General features: G+C 34.9%; 1 protein-coding gene across 3 annotated transcripts in view; it reads left to right on the top strand.

Annotated features, from left to right (window-relative positions):
• The window catches only part of ATP8B4 (ATPase phospholipid transporting 8B4 (putative)), a 258,688-nt gene that overhangs the window by 149,891 nt on the left and 91,530 nt on the right, over nucleotides 1-17,267 (top strand). For all 3 annotated transcript variants that reach the window (XM_073995770.1, XM_015452812.4, XM_065547325.2), the window contains one exon: nucleotides 733-776. In XM_073995770.1, the coding sequence (XP_073851871.1) occupies nucleotides 733-776 (44 nt within the window). The remainder of the gene's footprint in view (nucleotides 1-732; nucleotides 777-17,267) is intronic.

Below are 17,267 nucleotides of genomic sequence, written 5' to 3'. Positions count from 1 at the left end.
TTCTGGATATCAGACCTTTGTCAGATGGATAGATCACAAAATTTTTCTCTCATTCTGTAGGTTGTCTGTTTACTCGGATGATAGTTTCTTTAGGTCACTCATTATTATTATAAGAAATATAATCCTGGCAAATAGTATGAAACCTTCCAATGCCAAGTAAAAATTAAAAAAAAATTAATGCCTCACAATAGGGAAAGTGAAAGTAAATTATGCTACATCTATAATCATGGGCTACTATACAACAATTCAAAATAAGATTCAAAACAATTTGATTGATAGGAGAAATTCTCATGGTTAAAAACTGTAAGAACAAGAAGTTTATGAACAATGCGGTGAATATATGTGTATATAAAAATACACAATAAAAATCATTCTACAAATACTAGTTATTTCTGGATGAAGGGAAGTGATTTTTATTTTCTATTGTAAATGTCCCCTATTTTCCATTATACCTGTAATAAGTACATATTAGCTTAATCAGATAATCAAGAACTTGCCCACCCTAGGACATGGTTCTATTGAGCACTACAGAACAGAATCACACAGCTGGGGGGACCAGGGCAAGATGGCCAAATAGGAACAGCTCCAGTCTGTAGCTCCCAGTGAGATCAACGCAGAAGGGGGACAATTTCTGCATAATGGTGATATAATAAATAATAAGTGTATTCCTTAAAACTAAATGTCTAATCTAATTTCAATTTCACTTTTAATTCTCAATTTTTGTTTTGTCAGGTGAAGTACCTGATGACCTGGATCAGAAGACTGAAATAACTCAGGTGTGGAAGTGATAAAATTTTATTCTTAGTTTCAATTTCAAATTATATGTGGTTTTAAGAAAATGATAAACTTTTAGTGTCCTGATTTCCACTAAGACCAGATGAGATACTTAATGCATAACATTAAAAAATAGATTAATATGATTCAGAATTCCTTCTTATACTACTGAACCAACCACAGAGTTCCTCCTGTTTTTTATTCTTGAGATATTTATGCAGATACAAGGAATCATATTTCCCCACCTTTTACATAGTGGAGAAATATAATTACATAGGTGGTGGCATAATTTACATAATGTTCTTCAACTTTCTCAACAATATATCTTGGAGATCTTTCTAGATTAGTTTTAAAAAAGTACTTTCTCATTCTTTTTAATGGCTGAATGGTATTTTGTTATATTGATGTTCCAAAATTTATATGAAGACATTTAGGATTTTCAATATTTTTCTAGTAAAGAAAATGCAGCAAAAAAACCCCCAAAACTGGATACATATGTTATTTCACGTGTTAGAGAATATAGAATCTGTTTCTAGAAATAGAATTGCTAAATCAAAAGATATATGCATTTGTAATTTGATAAATATTGCAAATTGCCTTCTTTAGAATTTATAACAATTTACCCTGACACAAACAAGTGTAAGAATGTCTGATTTCCCCCACTCTCACCAACACAATGTTTTATCAAAGTTTATGATCTTTGGTGAGATTATATGAAAAATGGGTACATCAATATTCATTCTAATTTTAACTTCTCTTATTATAAGTGAGGTTCAACATATTTTCATATGTTTGAGAGCTAATTATGTTTCTGTAAGTTTCTGGTTCGTAATTTTTTTACCCATTTTTTTCTATTGGGTTGTCTATTATAAAAATTAATTTGTATATTTCTATATTGGGGAAAATAAGTATTTGTCTGTGAAATGAGTTTTATGTATTCTTTTCACAATTTGTCATTTGTCCCATGATTATTTTTTCTGGTATTTTTGCCATGAAAAATATTTTATTTTCATGTAGTTGAGTTTATCACTTTTTCCTCCATCACTGAGTTTTATGTCTTAGATATAAAGCACACCATCATTATAGAGTTAATGTTTCACGTTTAAATCTTAGATTCATTTGGATTTTATCCTGGTGTAGAAGGTAAAGCATAAGTCCAACTATATTTTTCTCCAGGTGATTACTGACTTTACCCATTTATTTAAAAGCTTGTCCTCTTTTTCACTGATTTCGGATGTTACCTTTATAGCATGCCAAACTCTCATGTACTAGATCTATTACTGAATTTTTGATGTGTTTTCTTTCTATGCATATGTTAGTATCATACAGTTTTAATTGTTGACAGAGGCTGGGTGTGGTGGCTGATGGCTGTAATCCCAGCACTTTGGGAGGGTGAGGTGGGAGGATCACGTGAGGTCAAGAGTTTGAGACTAGGCTGGCCAGCATGGTGAAACCCTGTCTCTACTACAAACATAAAAATTAGCCAGGTGTGGTGGTGGATGCCTATAGTCCCAGCTACCTGGGGGGCTGAGGCAAGAGATTTGCTTGAACCTGGGAGGCAGAGGTTGCAGTGAGCTGAGATCTCACCACTGCACTCCAGACTGGGAGAAGAATTAGACTTCATCTCAATAAAAAGAAATTTATTGACATTGACAAGGCTCTAACATTTGGTAAGACTAATTGTTTTTCAGTGCTCTTTTTTTTTCTGTAGATTTCTCTGAACTGTTTTGCTTAAACTTTCCTCATGATTTTTTGTTAGAATGATATTAAATTTATTGATTATCTTAAGAAGTGTTAATATACTTATGATGTTGAATCTTCTTATCCAAGAACATAGCATGTATTTCAAGCTACTTAAGTCATATTTTGTGCCTCTCAGAAGCATTTTCAGGTTTTCTGCATAAATACATTGCTCATTAAAAAAATTATTCCTAGGTATGCAATTAATTTTGGGGGTTCTTTGAAACCAATGAGAACAAAGACACAACATACCAGAATCTCTGGGACACATTTAAAACAGTGTGTAGAGGGAAATTTATAGCACTAAATGCCCAGAAGAGAAAACAGGAAAGATTTAAAATTGACACCCTAACATCACAATTAAAATAACTAGAGAAGCAAGAGCAAACACATTCAAAAGCTAACAGAAGGCAAGAAATAACTAAGATCAGAGCAGAACTGAAGGAGATAGAGACACCAAAAATCCTTAAAAAAATCAATGAATCCAGGAGCTGGTTTTTTGAAAAGATCAACAAAATTGATAGACTGCTAGCAAGACTAATAAAGAAGAAAAGAGAGAAGAATCAAATAGATGCAATAAAAAATGATAAAGGGGATATCACCACCAACCCCACAGAAATACAAACTCCCATCAGAGAATACTATAAACACCTCTACACAAATAAACTAGAAAATCTAGTAGAAATGGATAAATTCCTGGACACATACATGCTCCCAAGACTAAACCAGGAAGAAGTTGAATCCCTGAATAGACCAATAACAGGTTCTGAAATTGAGGCAATAATTAATAGCCTACCAACCAAAAAAAGTCCAGGACCAGATGGATTCACAGCCGAATTCTACCAGAGGTACAAAGAAGAGCTGGTACCATTCCTTCTGAAACTATTCCAATCAACAGAAAAAGAGGGAATCCTCCCTAATTCATTTTATGAGGCCAATATCATCCTGATACCAAAGCCTGGCAGAGAGACAACAAAAAAAAGAGAATTTTAGACCAATATCCCTGATGAATGTCGATGCAAAAATGCTCAATAAAATACTGGCAAACTGAATCCAGCAGCACATCAAAAAGCTTATCCACCATGAGCAAGTGGGCTTCATCCCTGGGATGCAAGGCTGGTTCAACATATGCAAATCAATAAATGTAATCCATCATATAAACAGAACCAAAGACAAAAACCACATGATTATCTCAATAGATGCCAAAAAGGCCTTCGACAGAATTCAACAGCCCTTCATGCTAAAAACTCTCAATAAACTAGGTATTGAGGAGACGTATCTCAAAATAATAAGAGCTATTTATGACAAACCCACAGCCAATATCATACTGAATGGACAAAAACATCCCTTTGAAAACTGGCACAAGACGGGGATGCCCTCTCTCATCACTCTTATTCAACATAGTGTTGGAAGTTCTGGCCAGGGCAATCAGGCAAGAGGAAGAAATAAAGGGTATTCAATTAGGAAAAGAGGAAGTCAAATTGTCCCTGTTTGCAGATGACATGATTGTGAACAGGCAACCTACAGAATGGGAGAAAATTTTTACAATTTACCCGTCTGACAAAGGGCTAATATCCACAATCTATGAAGAACTTAAGCAAATTTACAAGAAAGAATCAACCCCATCAAAAAGTGGGCAAAGGATATGAACAGACAGTTCTCAGAAGAAGACATTTATGCAGCCAACTGACACATGAAAAAATGCCCATCATCACTGGCCATCAGAGAAATGCAAATCAAAACCACAATAAGACACCATCTCATACCAGTTAGAATGGTGATTATTAAAAAGTCAGGAAACAACAGGTGCTGGAGAGGATGTGGAGAAATAGGAATGCTTTTACACTGTTGGTGGGACTGTAAACTAGTTCAACCATTGTGGAAGAGAGTGTGGTGATTCCTTAAGGATCTAGAACTAGAAATACCATTTGACCCGGCCATCCCATTACTGGGTATATACCCAAAGGATTATAAATCATGCTGCTATAAACACACATACACATGTATGTTTATTGTGGCACTATTCACAACAGCAAAGACTTGGAACCAACCCAGATGTCCATCAATGATAGACTGGATTAAGAAAATGTGGCACATATACACCATGGAATACTATGCAGCCGTAAAATAGGATGAGTTCATGTCCTTTGTAGAGACATGGATGAAGCTGGAAACCATCATTCTGAGCAAACTGTCGCAAGGACAGAAAACCAAACACTACATGTTCTCACACATAGGTGGGAATTGAACAATGAGAACACTTGAACACAGGGTGGGGAACATCACACACTGGGGCATGTCGTGGAGTGGGGAGAGGTGGGGAGGGATAGCATTAGGAGATATACCTATTGTAAATGATGAGTTAACGGGTGCAGCACACCAACATGGCACATGTATACATATGTAACAAACCTACACGTTGTGCACATGTACCCTAGAACTTAAAGTATAATTTAAAAACCCTAAAAATTTTTTATTTTTCTAAAGTACAAGTTGGATACTGAATTTAGCAATACCCCTTTGTCACCTATGAGGATAACAAAATAGTTTTTCTTCCATGGATATATTAATGTGATAAATCATATTAACAGATTCAATTTTATCCATATTTTCCTGGAATAAATGCCACTTGTCATGTTAAACTGTTTTTTAATGTGGTACTAGATTCTGTTTACTAATGCTTGGTTTAGATATGCGCATTGATCTTTGTAAGAGACATGGTTCTGCAGTGTTCTTTTTTGGGGTAATAATTGTTTTGCTATCAATGTTATGTTTGCTTTAGAAACACAAATAGGGGATCATTCCTTCTTTTTGTATTCTGTGGGACAGTTTACATGAAATCAAAATAATGTATGCCTTAAAGTTTTCACAAAATCCCCCTATAAAATTATGTGGACCTGGTGCTATTTCAGGTGGTAGCTCTTAGATAATGTTCTTATATTCTCGTCTACAGTAGTTATCTGTTTAGAATTTCTATCTCTTTTGGAGTGATTTGGAAAATTATATTTTCTTAGACTATTATCTAATTCAGTCAGATTTTCACATTTATTTGCAAACACTCATAAGTCTTTTAAATTCACATTTATTTACAAAGACTCGTAAGTCTTTTAAATTCACATTTCTTTTCACGTTTATTTGAAAAGACTCATAAGTCTTTTAATTTCCTCTTTATCTGTGGTTCTTTTTATCATTTATCTTTTGTTTTTGTCCTTTCCTGTCTTGCTTATGTTAGCAGTTTAGTTGCCCCTTCCTCCCACAAAAAAGTATAGCTGTTGGATTTACTTATTTTTTTCCTGCATTTTAATCAATAACTTCTGCTTCTTTATTAATGCCTTCTTCATTCCTTAAATTTTTTTTTGTTTTGCTTTTTCTTACTTCATACTTGGATGCTTTATTTATTTTTATTCTTTTCTGGTTTTTTAAGAATACAAATATTTAAGGTTAACAATTTCCCCCTGAACACTGCTTTAGTTTTATTATGTATATTTTGGCATGTAGTTTAATAAGGTATTTTAATTTTATTTTTATATGATTATTTTATCTTTATTTTTGTCATATCAGTGAGTTCAAATTGAACCATTGAGTTTGAACCATAAGTTTTTAAGGAAGAATTTAAAATTTGCAAATGGTAAGGGCTTTTTTCTCCCTAATTTTATTGCACTTTTAATGCAAGAATATATTTTTATTGTTTCTACCTTTTAGAATTTATTGAGGTTTTCTTTGTGGCTTAATAAGGTTAATTGTTATTAATGTTTCAGGACCCTTAAGAAGAAAGTACTTGTATTCTCTTTTCATAAGGTAGGAATTAGCTATGTATAATTTAGCTCTATCTTGTTAAAGATATAATTGGTCTTCTATATAATTATTTATCTTTTATTTATGTTAATCTGTTTGAGTTGAAGAAGCTAATTAAACTGTTCTGATCATACTGTCTGTCTATAGGTCGTATATATACCAAAGTCTGTTTTATTGAGTATTGGTGCTAGTTTTTGGTAACACTGATGATCATAATGGTTTAACTTTTATTATGAATTACGGATTTTAACATTAAAAGTACTCTTTTTTGACTCATTCAATTCTTCTTGGCCTGATTGAAACCTCATTTGATGTTAAGATAATTATTTTTGGGTATTTTTCATTTATATTTGCCCACCTTTTATTTTCAAAGTTCCTGAATTACTTTGATTTAGGTATATCTTTTGTGTAGAACACAGGGCTGTAGTTTGCCTTTGCTTTAAGTTCCAATCTTTTAATGAGTTTGGCTCATTTACATGGGGCTATACCTTGTCTTGGTTCTGTTACAACATTTTAGGTTATTATTTTTTGTCTTTATAATTCTTAATAATTATTTCCTTATATGGTCTCTTTCTTTTACTCTGTGTGTGTGTGTTTGTGTGTGTTTCTTGTAATATTTAAGGAAGTATTTTATTGTTTCTGTACTGTATACTCTCAAGTGTTTACATAATACTTTAAATTTTTTCTTAAGGCAGTGTTGATCAATTTCCTAATGTGAACAATGATGAGATTATTATTTCTCTTTCTTTTCCTCATATTTTCCTAATATTTTTCTTAATAGTACTTTTAATCTGAAATGTATATTAATTTCTATGAGTCGATTTGCAGCTTTAAATGATATTTTTTCATTTTCAGATACCAAAATAAGGAAATCAGCATGTTCTCTCAATTTCTTTTGGCAATCTTTTCATGTAGTCAAGTGTGTAATATTTGCATTTTTTTGTCATCCTAATCTATTGGTTTTAGACCTATTCCTCCAGCTAAAGATATTTTATGTTCACCTTTCTCAGTTATCTCAGTTTTTTTTTCAGTTATTTTTCCATTTGGCTGAAGTTCATCCTCTAATTTCAAGAATGCTTCATAAGAAATATCTGTTCAGGCCAAGTATGGTGGCTCATACCTATAGTTACAGCACTTTGAGAGGCGAGGTGGGAGGACGGTTTGAGGCTCGGAGTTTGAGATCAGCCTGGGCAACATAGTGAGACACTGTCTCTACAAACAATTAAAAAACCCAATTAGCTAGGCATGCTGGGGCACACCTGTAGTCCTGGATACTTGGGAGGCTGAGATAGGAGGATCACTGGAGTCCATCAGTTCCAGGCTGCATTCCAGCCTGGGTGACAGAGTGACACTGTCTCAAACAAAATCTGTTCAGAACTATTTGTTGACTTTATATTTGAATGACAGTTTGTCTATAAACTCTTTGGGCCAGTTTCTTCTCTGGATGGTTTTAGGGAAGTCCAAGGCCAGTGTGTATTTTAGAACTTACTAGTCATATAATAATACATACACTTATTTTAAATATTTTAAAATTTAAAAACTTTAATGCAATTGTGTTCAAAATTTATTACACGAACAAAACAATCTGTGATTAAATAAGTTTCTATGATTCTGGGACCAACATAAGTAACTGAGTGTCTTGTATATAGGTTATCTCATATACCTGGATAAAGTGTAAAGTAATATTATTCTACAATCTCTAAGACAAAGCATCTGTCGAACTTATTTTTGAAAAGACATTACTTTTCAAAGAATGTTTTTGAAAAGACATTACTACAGGGATAGTACTTGAGTCTTAAACTTTTAAAAGTATATAGTGTACATTCCAGAAGTCAGTAAATTAATAGGGATCTTATTTACTATTGGATCTTTTCCCACTATTTTATTCTGTTCTTTATTGAATTCCATTTTATTCATTTTGTTTCTATTTTTTACTCTCAACAAATTTTTAAGTGTTGAGTATGGTATTGTTAACTCTAAGCACATAGCAAATCTCTAGAATTTTTTTTTTTGTTCCATGTCTGAAACTCTACACTAATTGCACAGCAAATCACCTTATTCCCATTTTCCCAGTCTCTGGCAAAAACCATTCTATTTTATGTTTTGATGAGTCTGACTACTTTAGAGACCTCATAAAAGTGGAATAATTCTGTATTTGTCCTTCTGTGACCAGCATTTTTCATTTATAATAATGTCAAGAGTCATCCATATTGTAGCATGACAGGATTTTCTTCTTTTTTATGGCTGCATAATATTCCATTGTATTTGTCTATCACATTTCCCTTATCTATTCATCTGTTCATGGACATTTAGGTTGCTTCCACCTCTTGGCTATTGTGAATAATACTACAATGAACATGGGAGTGCAAATATCTTTTCAAGATCCTGATTTCCATTCTTTTTGGATAGATAAGGGATTGCAGGATAGTATGGTAGTTTTATTTTTAATTTTTTGAGGAACTTTCATACTGTTTTCTATAGTGACTACATCATTTTACATTTCTATGAACAGTGCACCAGGATTCCAGTCTTTCTACATCCTCAACAATACTTGGGATTTTCTGTTCTGTTTGTGTGGTTTTTGTTTGTTTGTTTTCTTTCTCCCACTTTTATTTTAGAATCAGGGTACATGTGCAAGTTTGTTACAAAGACATATTGCAGAATGCTGAGGTTTGGGATACAGTTGAACCCATCACCCAGGTAGTAAACACAGTGTCCAAGAGGTAGTTTTTCAGCTCCTGTCCTCCTCTCTCTATGCTACCTCTAGTAATTCCCACTGGCTATTGTTCCCATCTTTGTGTCCATGTGTGCCCAGTGTTTAGCTTCCACTTATAAGTGAGAACATGTGGTATTTGGTTTTCTGTTTCTGTATTAGTTTGCTTAAGATAATGGCCTCCAGCTGCGTCTGTGTTGCTGCAAAGGATATAATTTTGTTCTTTTTTTAATTGCTGCATAGTACTGCATAATGTATATTTACCACATTTAAAAAATCCTATCCACTGTTGATGGGCACCTGGGTTTATTCTATGTTTTTTGCTATTATGAATAGCAGTGTGATAGGCATATGGGTGCACGTATCCTTTCGGTAAAATGATTTATTTTCTTTTGGGAACATACCCAGTAATAGGGTTGCTGAGTCAAATGGTAGTTCAACTGTTAGTTTTCTGAGGAATCTCCAAATGGCTCTCCACAGTGGCTGGACTCATTTAATTCCCACCAAGAGTGTGTAAGTGCCCCCTTTTCTCCACAGCCTCACCAACATCTGTTGTTTTTTGACTTTTTAACAAACATTTTTCTGACTGGTGTGAGATGGTATCTGATTGTGATTTAGATTTGCGTTTCTCTGATGATGAGTGATCATGAGCATTTTTTCATGTTTGTTTGCCACGTGTACACTTCTTTTGAGAAGTGTCTGTTCATGTCCTTTGCCGACTTTTTAGTTGGAATATTCATTTTTTGCTTGATGATTTAAGTTCCTTAACAATTCTGGATATTAAGTCTTTGTTGAATGCATAGTTTGTGAATATTTTCTCCCAATCTGTAGGTTGTCTCTTTACTCTCTTGATGGTTCTCTTGCTGTGCAGAAGCTCTTTAGTTTAATTTAATTAGGTCCTACTTATCAGTTTTTTTTGTTGCTGTATGAGGGTTCTCTAGAGGGACAGAACTAATAGGATAGATGTATGTATGGAGGGGAGTTTATTAAGGAGTATTGACTCACACAATCACAAGGTGAAGAGATTGCTAGGTTTGTGCAGAAATCACAAACATTCTTTTACACCAACAATAGGCAAGCAGAGAGCCAAATCATGAATGAATTCCCATTCATAATCACTACTATTTTAATCACTAAAGAGAATAAAATACCTAGGAATACATCAAACAAAGAATGTGAAGGAACTCTTCAAGGAGAACTACAAACCACTGCTCAAGGACATAAGAGAGGACACAAACAAATGGGAAAATATTCCATGCTTATAGATAGGAAGAATCAATATCGTGAAAATGGCCATACTGCCCAAAGTAATTTATAGATTCAATGCTATTCCCATCAAACTACCATTGACCTTCTTCACAGAATTAGAAAAAGCTATGTTAAATTTCATATGGAATCAAAGAAGACCCTATATAGCCAAGACAGTCCTAAGCAAAACTAACAAAGCTGGAGGCATCGCATGCTACCTGACTTCAAACTATACTACCAGGCTACAGTAGCCAAAATAGTGTGATACCAGTACCAAAACAAACATATAGACCAATAGGGCAGAAGAGAGACCTCAGAAATAAGACCACACATTTACAACCATCTGATCTTCGACGAACCTAACGAAAACTAGCAATAGGGAAAGGATCTTCTATTCAGTAGAAGAAAACCTAGGCAATACCATTCAGGACATAGGCATGGGCAAAGACTTCATGACAAAAACACCAAAAGGAACTGCGACAAAAGCCGAAATTGACAAATGGGATGTAATTAAACTAAAGAGCTTCTGCACAGCAAAAGAAACTACCATCAGAGTGAACAGGCAACCTACAGAATGGGAGAAAATTTTTCCAATCTATCCATCTGACAAAGGTCTAATATCCAGAATTTACAAGGAACTTAAACATATTTACAAGAAAAAGACAACTCCATCAAAAAGTCGGCAAAGGATATGAACAGACACTTCTCAAAAGAAGACACTTGCATGGCAAACAAACATATGAAAAAAAACCTCAACATCCCTGATCAGAGAAATGCAAATCAAAACCACAATGAGATACCATCTCACGCCAGTCAGAATAGCAATTATTAAAGAGTCTGGAAACAATAGATGCTGGGGAGGTTATGGAAAAATAGGAATGCTTTTACACTGTTGGTGGGAATGTAAAGTAGTTCAACGATTGTGGAAGACAGTATGACGATTCCTCAAGGATCTAGAACGAGAAATAACATTTGACCCAGCAATCCCATTACCAGGTATATATCCAAAAGAATATAAATCATTCTACTATAAAGACACATGCAAATGTGTGTTTATCGCAGCACTATTTACAATAGCAAAGACATGGAACCAATCAAAATGTCCATCAGTGATAGACTGGATAAAGAAAATGTGGTGCATATATAGCATGGAATACTATGCAGTCATAAAAAGGAATGAGATCATGTCCTTTACAGGGACATGGATGAAACTGGAAGTCATCATCCTCAGCAAACTAACACAGGAACAGAAAACCAAGCACTGCATGTTCTCACTTATAAGTGGGAGTTGAACATTGAGAACGCATGGACACAGAGAGGGGAACAACACACACCAGGGCCTGTTAGGGGGTGGGGGATGAGGGGAGGGGACTTAGAGGACAGGTCAATAGGTTCAGCAAACCACCGTGGCACATGTATACCTATGTAACAAACCTGCACGTTCTGCACATGTATTTTGTTTTTTGTTGTTGTTTGTTTAAGAAGAAATAAATAAAATTATCCAATCTGTGAAAGAAAAAAAAAAAGAAAAAGAAAAAGAAAAAAAAGTAGGGAAGCTGAGAGTGCAGCCTTCAGTTTGTAGCTGAAGGCCTGAGAGTCCCTGGCAAACCACTGGTATAAGTTCAAGAGACCAAAGCTGAAGAACTTGGAATCTGATGTTTGAGGGCCAGAAGCATCCAGCACAGGAGAGATGAAGGCCAGAAGAGTCAGCAAGTCTGCTCTTTCCCTCTTCTTCTGCCTGCTTTATTCTAGCCTTGCTTGCAGCTGATTCGATGGTACCCACCCAGATTGAGGGGGGTTGTGCCTCTCCCAGTCCACTGACTCAAATGTTAATATCCTTTGGCAACACTCTCACAGACACACCCAGGAACAATAATTTGCATCCTTCAGTCCAATCAAGGTGACATTCGATATTAACCATCACAGTTGCTGTTACTTTTGAGGACTTAGCCATAAATTATTTGCCAAGACCAGTATCAAGAAGAGTATTTCTTAGGTTTTCTTCTAGGATTTTTATTGTTTGAGGTCTTACATGTGTGAGATGGTACCTCATTGTGGTTGGTTTGCATTTTCCAGATGATTAGTGATGTTGAGCATCTTTTCACGTATGTGTTGGCCATTCATATATCTTCTTTGGAGAGTTTCTATTGAAGTCCTTTGTCCATTGTTAAATTGGGTCCTGTCCTTTCCTTTCCTTTCCTTTCCTTTCCTTTCCTTTCCTTTCCTTTCCTTTCCTTTCCTTTCCTTTCCTTTAAATTGGGTCCTGTCCTTTCCTTTCCTTTCCTTTCCTTTCCTTTCCTTTCCTTTCCTTTCCTTTCCTTTCCTTTCCTTTCCTTTCCTTTCCTTTCCTTTCCTTTCCTTTCCTTTCCTTTCCTTCCCTTCCCTTTCCCTTTCCCTTTCCCTTTCCCTTTCCCTTCCCTTTCCTTCCACCTTTGCTATGAGTTGCTAGGAGTTCCTACATATTTTGGCTAGTAACCCCTTATCAGATATATGATCTGCACATATTTCCTCCCATTCCATAAGTTGCCTTTTCACTCTGTTGATTATTTCCTTTGCTGAGCAGAGGCTTTTAAATTTGATATAGTTCCACTTATTTGTTTTGCTTTCATTGTCTGCGCTTTTGTTGTCATGTCTATGCAAGAAGTCGTTGGCAAGACCAATGTTATGAAGCTCTTCTTCCATGTTTTCTTCTAGGAGTTTTATAGTTTCAGGACTATGTTTAAGTCTTCAATGTATTTTAATTTTATTTTTGTGTTAGATGTAAGGTAATGGTCCATTTTTTTCTTTTGCCTGTGCATATCTAGTTTTCCTCACTCTGTTTGTTGAAAAGTCTCTTTTCCCTGTTGTGTAAGCTTGGAACCCTTGTTGAAATTCATTCAACTGTTTATGTGTGGGTTTATTTCTGTGTTCTCTATTCTATTCCACTGGTCTATCTTTATACCAGTACCCCACTGCTTTGATGACTGTAGCTTGTAACATGTTTGAAATCAGGAAGTGTGAAGACCCCAGCTTGGTCCTTATTCCTCAAGATAGTTTTGGCTATCTGGGGTCATTTGTGGTTCCACACGAATTTTAGAATTTTTTTTTTTTTTTATACTTCTGTAAAAAAAAAAATGCCATTGAAATTTTGATAGGGATTTCTATGGTTCACTTTGGGCAATATGGAGATTTTAACAATATTAAGTCTTCTACTCCATGACCATTGGATACATACTCATTTATTTGTGTCTTTAATTGCTTTCATCAATGTTTTCTTTCTTTTTTTTTTTTTATTTTTTTTGAGACGGAGTCTCACTCTGTCACCAGGCTGGAGTGCAGTGGTGAGATCTCAGCTCAATGCAACCTATGCCTCCCAGGTTCAAGCGATTCCTCTGCCTCAGCCTCCCAAGTAGCTGGGACTACAGGAACGTGTCACCATGCCCGGCTAGTGTTTTGTGTTTTAGTAGAGACAGGGTTTCATCATGTTGGCCAGGATGGTCTCAATTTCCTGACTTTGTGATCTTCCTACCTTGGCCTCTCAAAGTGCTGGGATTATAGTCATGAGCCACTGTACCTGGCTTCATCAATGTTTTCTAATTTTCAGTGTACAAGGGTTTTGAGAGCCCTCAGTTCAAATTGGGGCTTCAGCACCAGAGCAGCTAGCAACAGCCTTACCCTTATAGAAATGAAAGAGAGCTGGACATGGATGTTTACAGTGTGCCTTTCAGGGGATATTTCTTTTACCTGGTGGGTGACCTAATGCCTAGTTGTCCGATCATTTGCCAAGGAGTCCCTCACGTGGGAAACTTGTTTATATTGGCAGACACTCCTGTGGCTCTTGTCTGACCAGTGTTTAGTTTATGCCTGGCTGACCATTGTCCCGGTGCTGGAAGCTAGGCCTTGTGTTCCAGGAACAACCCAGTCTGGGGCAGCCCCTGCTTCTTCAGATGGAAAATGTAAATTCAATACACCACCATGATAAGAAATAAGTTCAAATATTTTTACTTAGAGATCCTGGGCAAGAGGGTGTAATAGGTTAGGAGGGCAGTCCTTCATCCCTGGGTGACATGAAGCAGGAAGGAAGAGTCAGGCAGAGAGATTAAAAAAAAAAAAAAAAAAAAGGATATGTAAGGAAATGGAGTTTGAGTCATTTTAAGCTCACAGGCAAATGCTTGAATGATCTGTTTAAAGGAAGCAACAGGAAAGTGGGAAACCCACTCTACTAGGCAAGAGAAGATGCCTGTAAGTTCTAATGTGTGGCTACTGCCTTAGTCCATTTGTATGTGATATAGATCTGGGAAGTGTGTTAAGGATGACTGAGCCCTGCTTTTGGACTGAGAAAGTTGAACTTATATTCAAAATGAATGCAAAGGCAGCATATAATTATAAGAATTTACTGCAAGTCTTTCATCTCCTTCATTAATGTTATTCCTTAGTGTTGTGTTCTTTTTGATGCTACTTTAGATGAGATCATTTTCTTCATTTTTGGGGATTGCTTGTTGTTCCTATATAGAAATGCAACTGATTTTTGTATGCTGCAACTTTACTTTTTAAAATTTTTTATCTTGTAACTTTACAGAACTCATTTATTAGTTTTAATAGTTTTTAAAAATGGTACACCTAGGGTATGTAAGATAGTGTCATCTTCAAATAGGGATAGTTTTACTTCTTCCTTTCCAATTGGTATGCCTTTTCTTTCTTTTTCTTGTCTAGCTGCACTGGCTAGGACCACTAGTATTAAACATTAAGTAGAAGTGATGAGAATGGGCATCCCTGCCATGTTCTTGATTTTACAGAAAAAGCTTTCAGTTTTTTGCCATTGAGTATGATGTTATCTGTGGGTTTTTCATGTATGGACTTTATTATGATGAGGTATTTTTCTGCTGTTCCTTTTTTGTTGAGAGTTTCTTTTTAAATAATGAATGGATGTTTAATGTTGTCAGATGCTTTTTCTGCATATTTTGAGATGATCATGTAATTTTATTCTTGTTCTGTTAATATGGTGTTTCATATTGATTTTAGTATGTTAAATCATCCTTCAATCCCAGGAATAAATCCCACTTTGTTATGGCATATGATCCTTTTAATGTGATTCAATTTACTAGTCTTTTGTTGGGGATTTTTGCATGTTAATTGGTGTAATCAGCTTGTAGTATACTTTTCTTGTGTTGTCTTTGTCTGGCTTTGTTGTCAGAATAATACTGGCCTTCAAAATGAGTTTGGAAGTGTTCCCTCTTGATCAATTTTTTTGGAAGAGTTTGAGTGGGATTGGCATTAATTATACTCTACATGTTTGGTAGAATTCACCAGTGAAACCATCTGGTCTTGGGCTTTTCTTTGTTGGGAGGTTTCAGATTACTGATTCAGTCTCTATACTAGCTATGGGTATGCTTAGGCTTTCTATTTTTCATGATTCAGTTTTGGTAGGTTATATGTTTCTAAGAGTTTGTCTGTTTTTCTAGTGTTTCCACTCTGTTGGTCTATAATTTTTCATAAGTCTCTTAAGATTCTCTTAATTTCTGTCATCATTTGTAATGCTTTTTCTTTCCTTCATGGTTTTATTTATTTGAGCTTTTTCTCTTTTTTTCTTAGTCTAGCTAAGATTTTGTCCAATGTTTCTTTTCAGAAAACCAACGGTTACTGTTGTTGTTTTTCTTATTGTATTTATTTCTTCTCTAATCTATGTGATTCCTTTGTTTCTGGTTATTTTGGGCTTGGTTTGTCCCTCTTTCTCTAGTTATTTTTTGAAATAATTTCAACTTTTATTTTTGATTCAGGGGGTACATATACAGGTTTGTTACATGTCTCTAGTTCTTTGAGGTATAAAACTAAATTGTCTGAGATCTTTCTCCTTTTAATTATATGCATTTATTGCTATGAAATTCCTCCTTAGTACTCCTTTTGCTATATGCCATGAGGTTTGGCATGTTGTATTTTCACTTTCATTTGTCTTGAAATATTTTCAAATTTCTTTTTTGAGCCAATGGCTATTCGAGAATATTGCTTAATTTCCACATTCTGGTGAGGATTCCACTTTTCCTTTTGCTATTGATTTCTAGTTTCATCACATTGTCATCAGAAAATATATTTGACATAATCTTAATCTTAAATTTGTTGAGATTTCTTTTGTGCTCTAACCTGTGATCTATTCTTGGCAAAAGTCTGTGCTACCTTGACACAGGATGTGCATTCTGCTGTTGTTGGGTGGAATGTTTTGTTGTATACATGTTGGGTTCATTTGGTCTATAGGGTTGTTCAAGTCCTCTGTTTTCTTATTGATCTGTCTGGATTTCCTATCTAGTGTTGAAAGTGAAATATTGACACCTCTTACTATTATTGTAATGCTGTTTAAGTCTCCCTTCAGTTCTATCATATATTTGGATGATCTGATGTTGGGGACATGTAGACTTATAATTGCTATATCATCCTGATGGATTGACCCTTTTATGAAATGTCCCTATCTATCTCTTGTGATGGTTTTTGACTTAAAGTCCGTTGTGTCTCTTTTAAATATGACCACCTCTTCTCTCTTTTGTTTGCTATTTTCATGGAATATTTTTTTCCATCCCTTCACTTTTAGACTATGTGTGCCCTTAAATCTCAAGTGAGTTTCTTTCAGGCAGCATATGGTTGGGTGATGATTTTTTAAAAATCCATTTAATCACTTTATATCTTTTAATTGGTGAACTTAATCCATTCACATTTAAAGTAATTATTACAGGAAAGGATTTACTATTACCATTTTGTTACTCATTTTCTGTTATATAATAGTTCTTTTGTCTATCTTTTTATCTATTGCTGTCTTCCTTTGTGTTTTGTCAGTCTTTTGTATTAAGATGCTTTGATTCCTTTCTGTTTTTCTTTTATATAAGTTCTATAGGTACTTTTTCTGGTTTCCTTGGAGATTACATAAGACATCTTATAGTTATGATAGTTTAAGTTGATAACTTAAATTTAATCACATACAAAAATGCTATACTTTTACATCTTCCTTTTCTTATTATTGTTGTCACAATTT

The sequence above is a fragment of the Macaca fascicularis genome, chromosome 7 (genome assembly GCF_037993035.2).
Source record: "Macaca fascicularis isolate 582-1 chromosome 7, T2T-MFA8v1.1".
Lineage (NCBI taxonomy): Eukaryota > Metazoa > Chordata > Mammalia > Primates > Cercopithecidae > Macaca > Macaca fascicularis.
The sequence above is the reverse complement of the archived record's forward strand: the minus strand, read 5'-3'. Positions and strand labels throughout refer to the sequence as shown.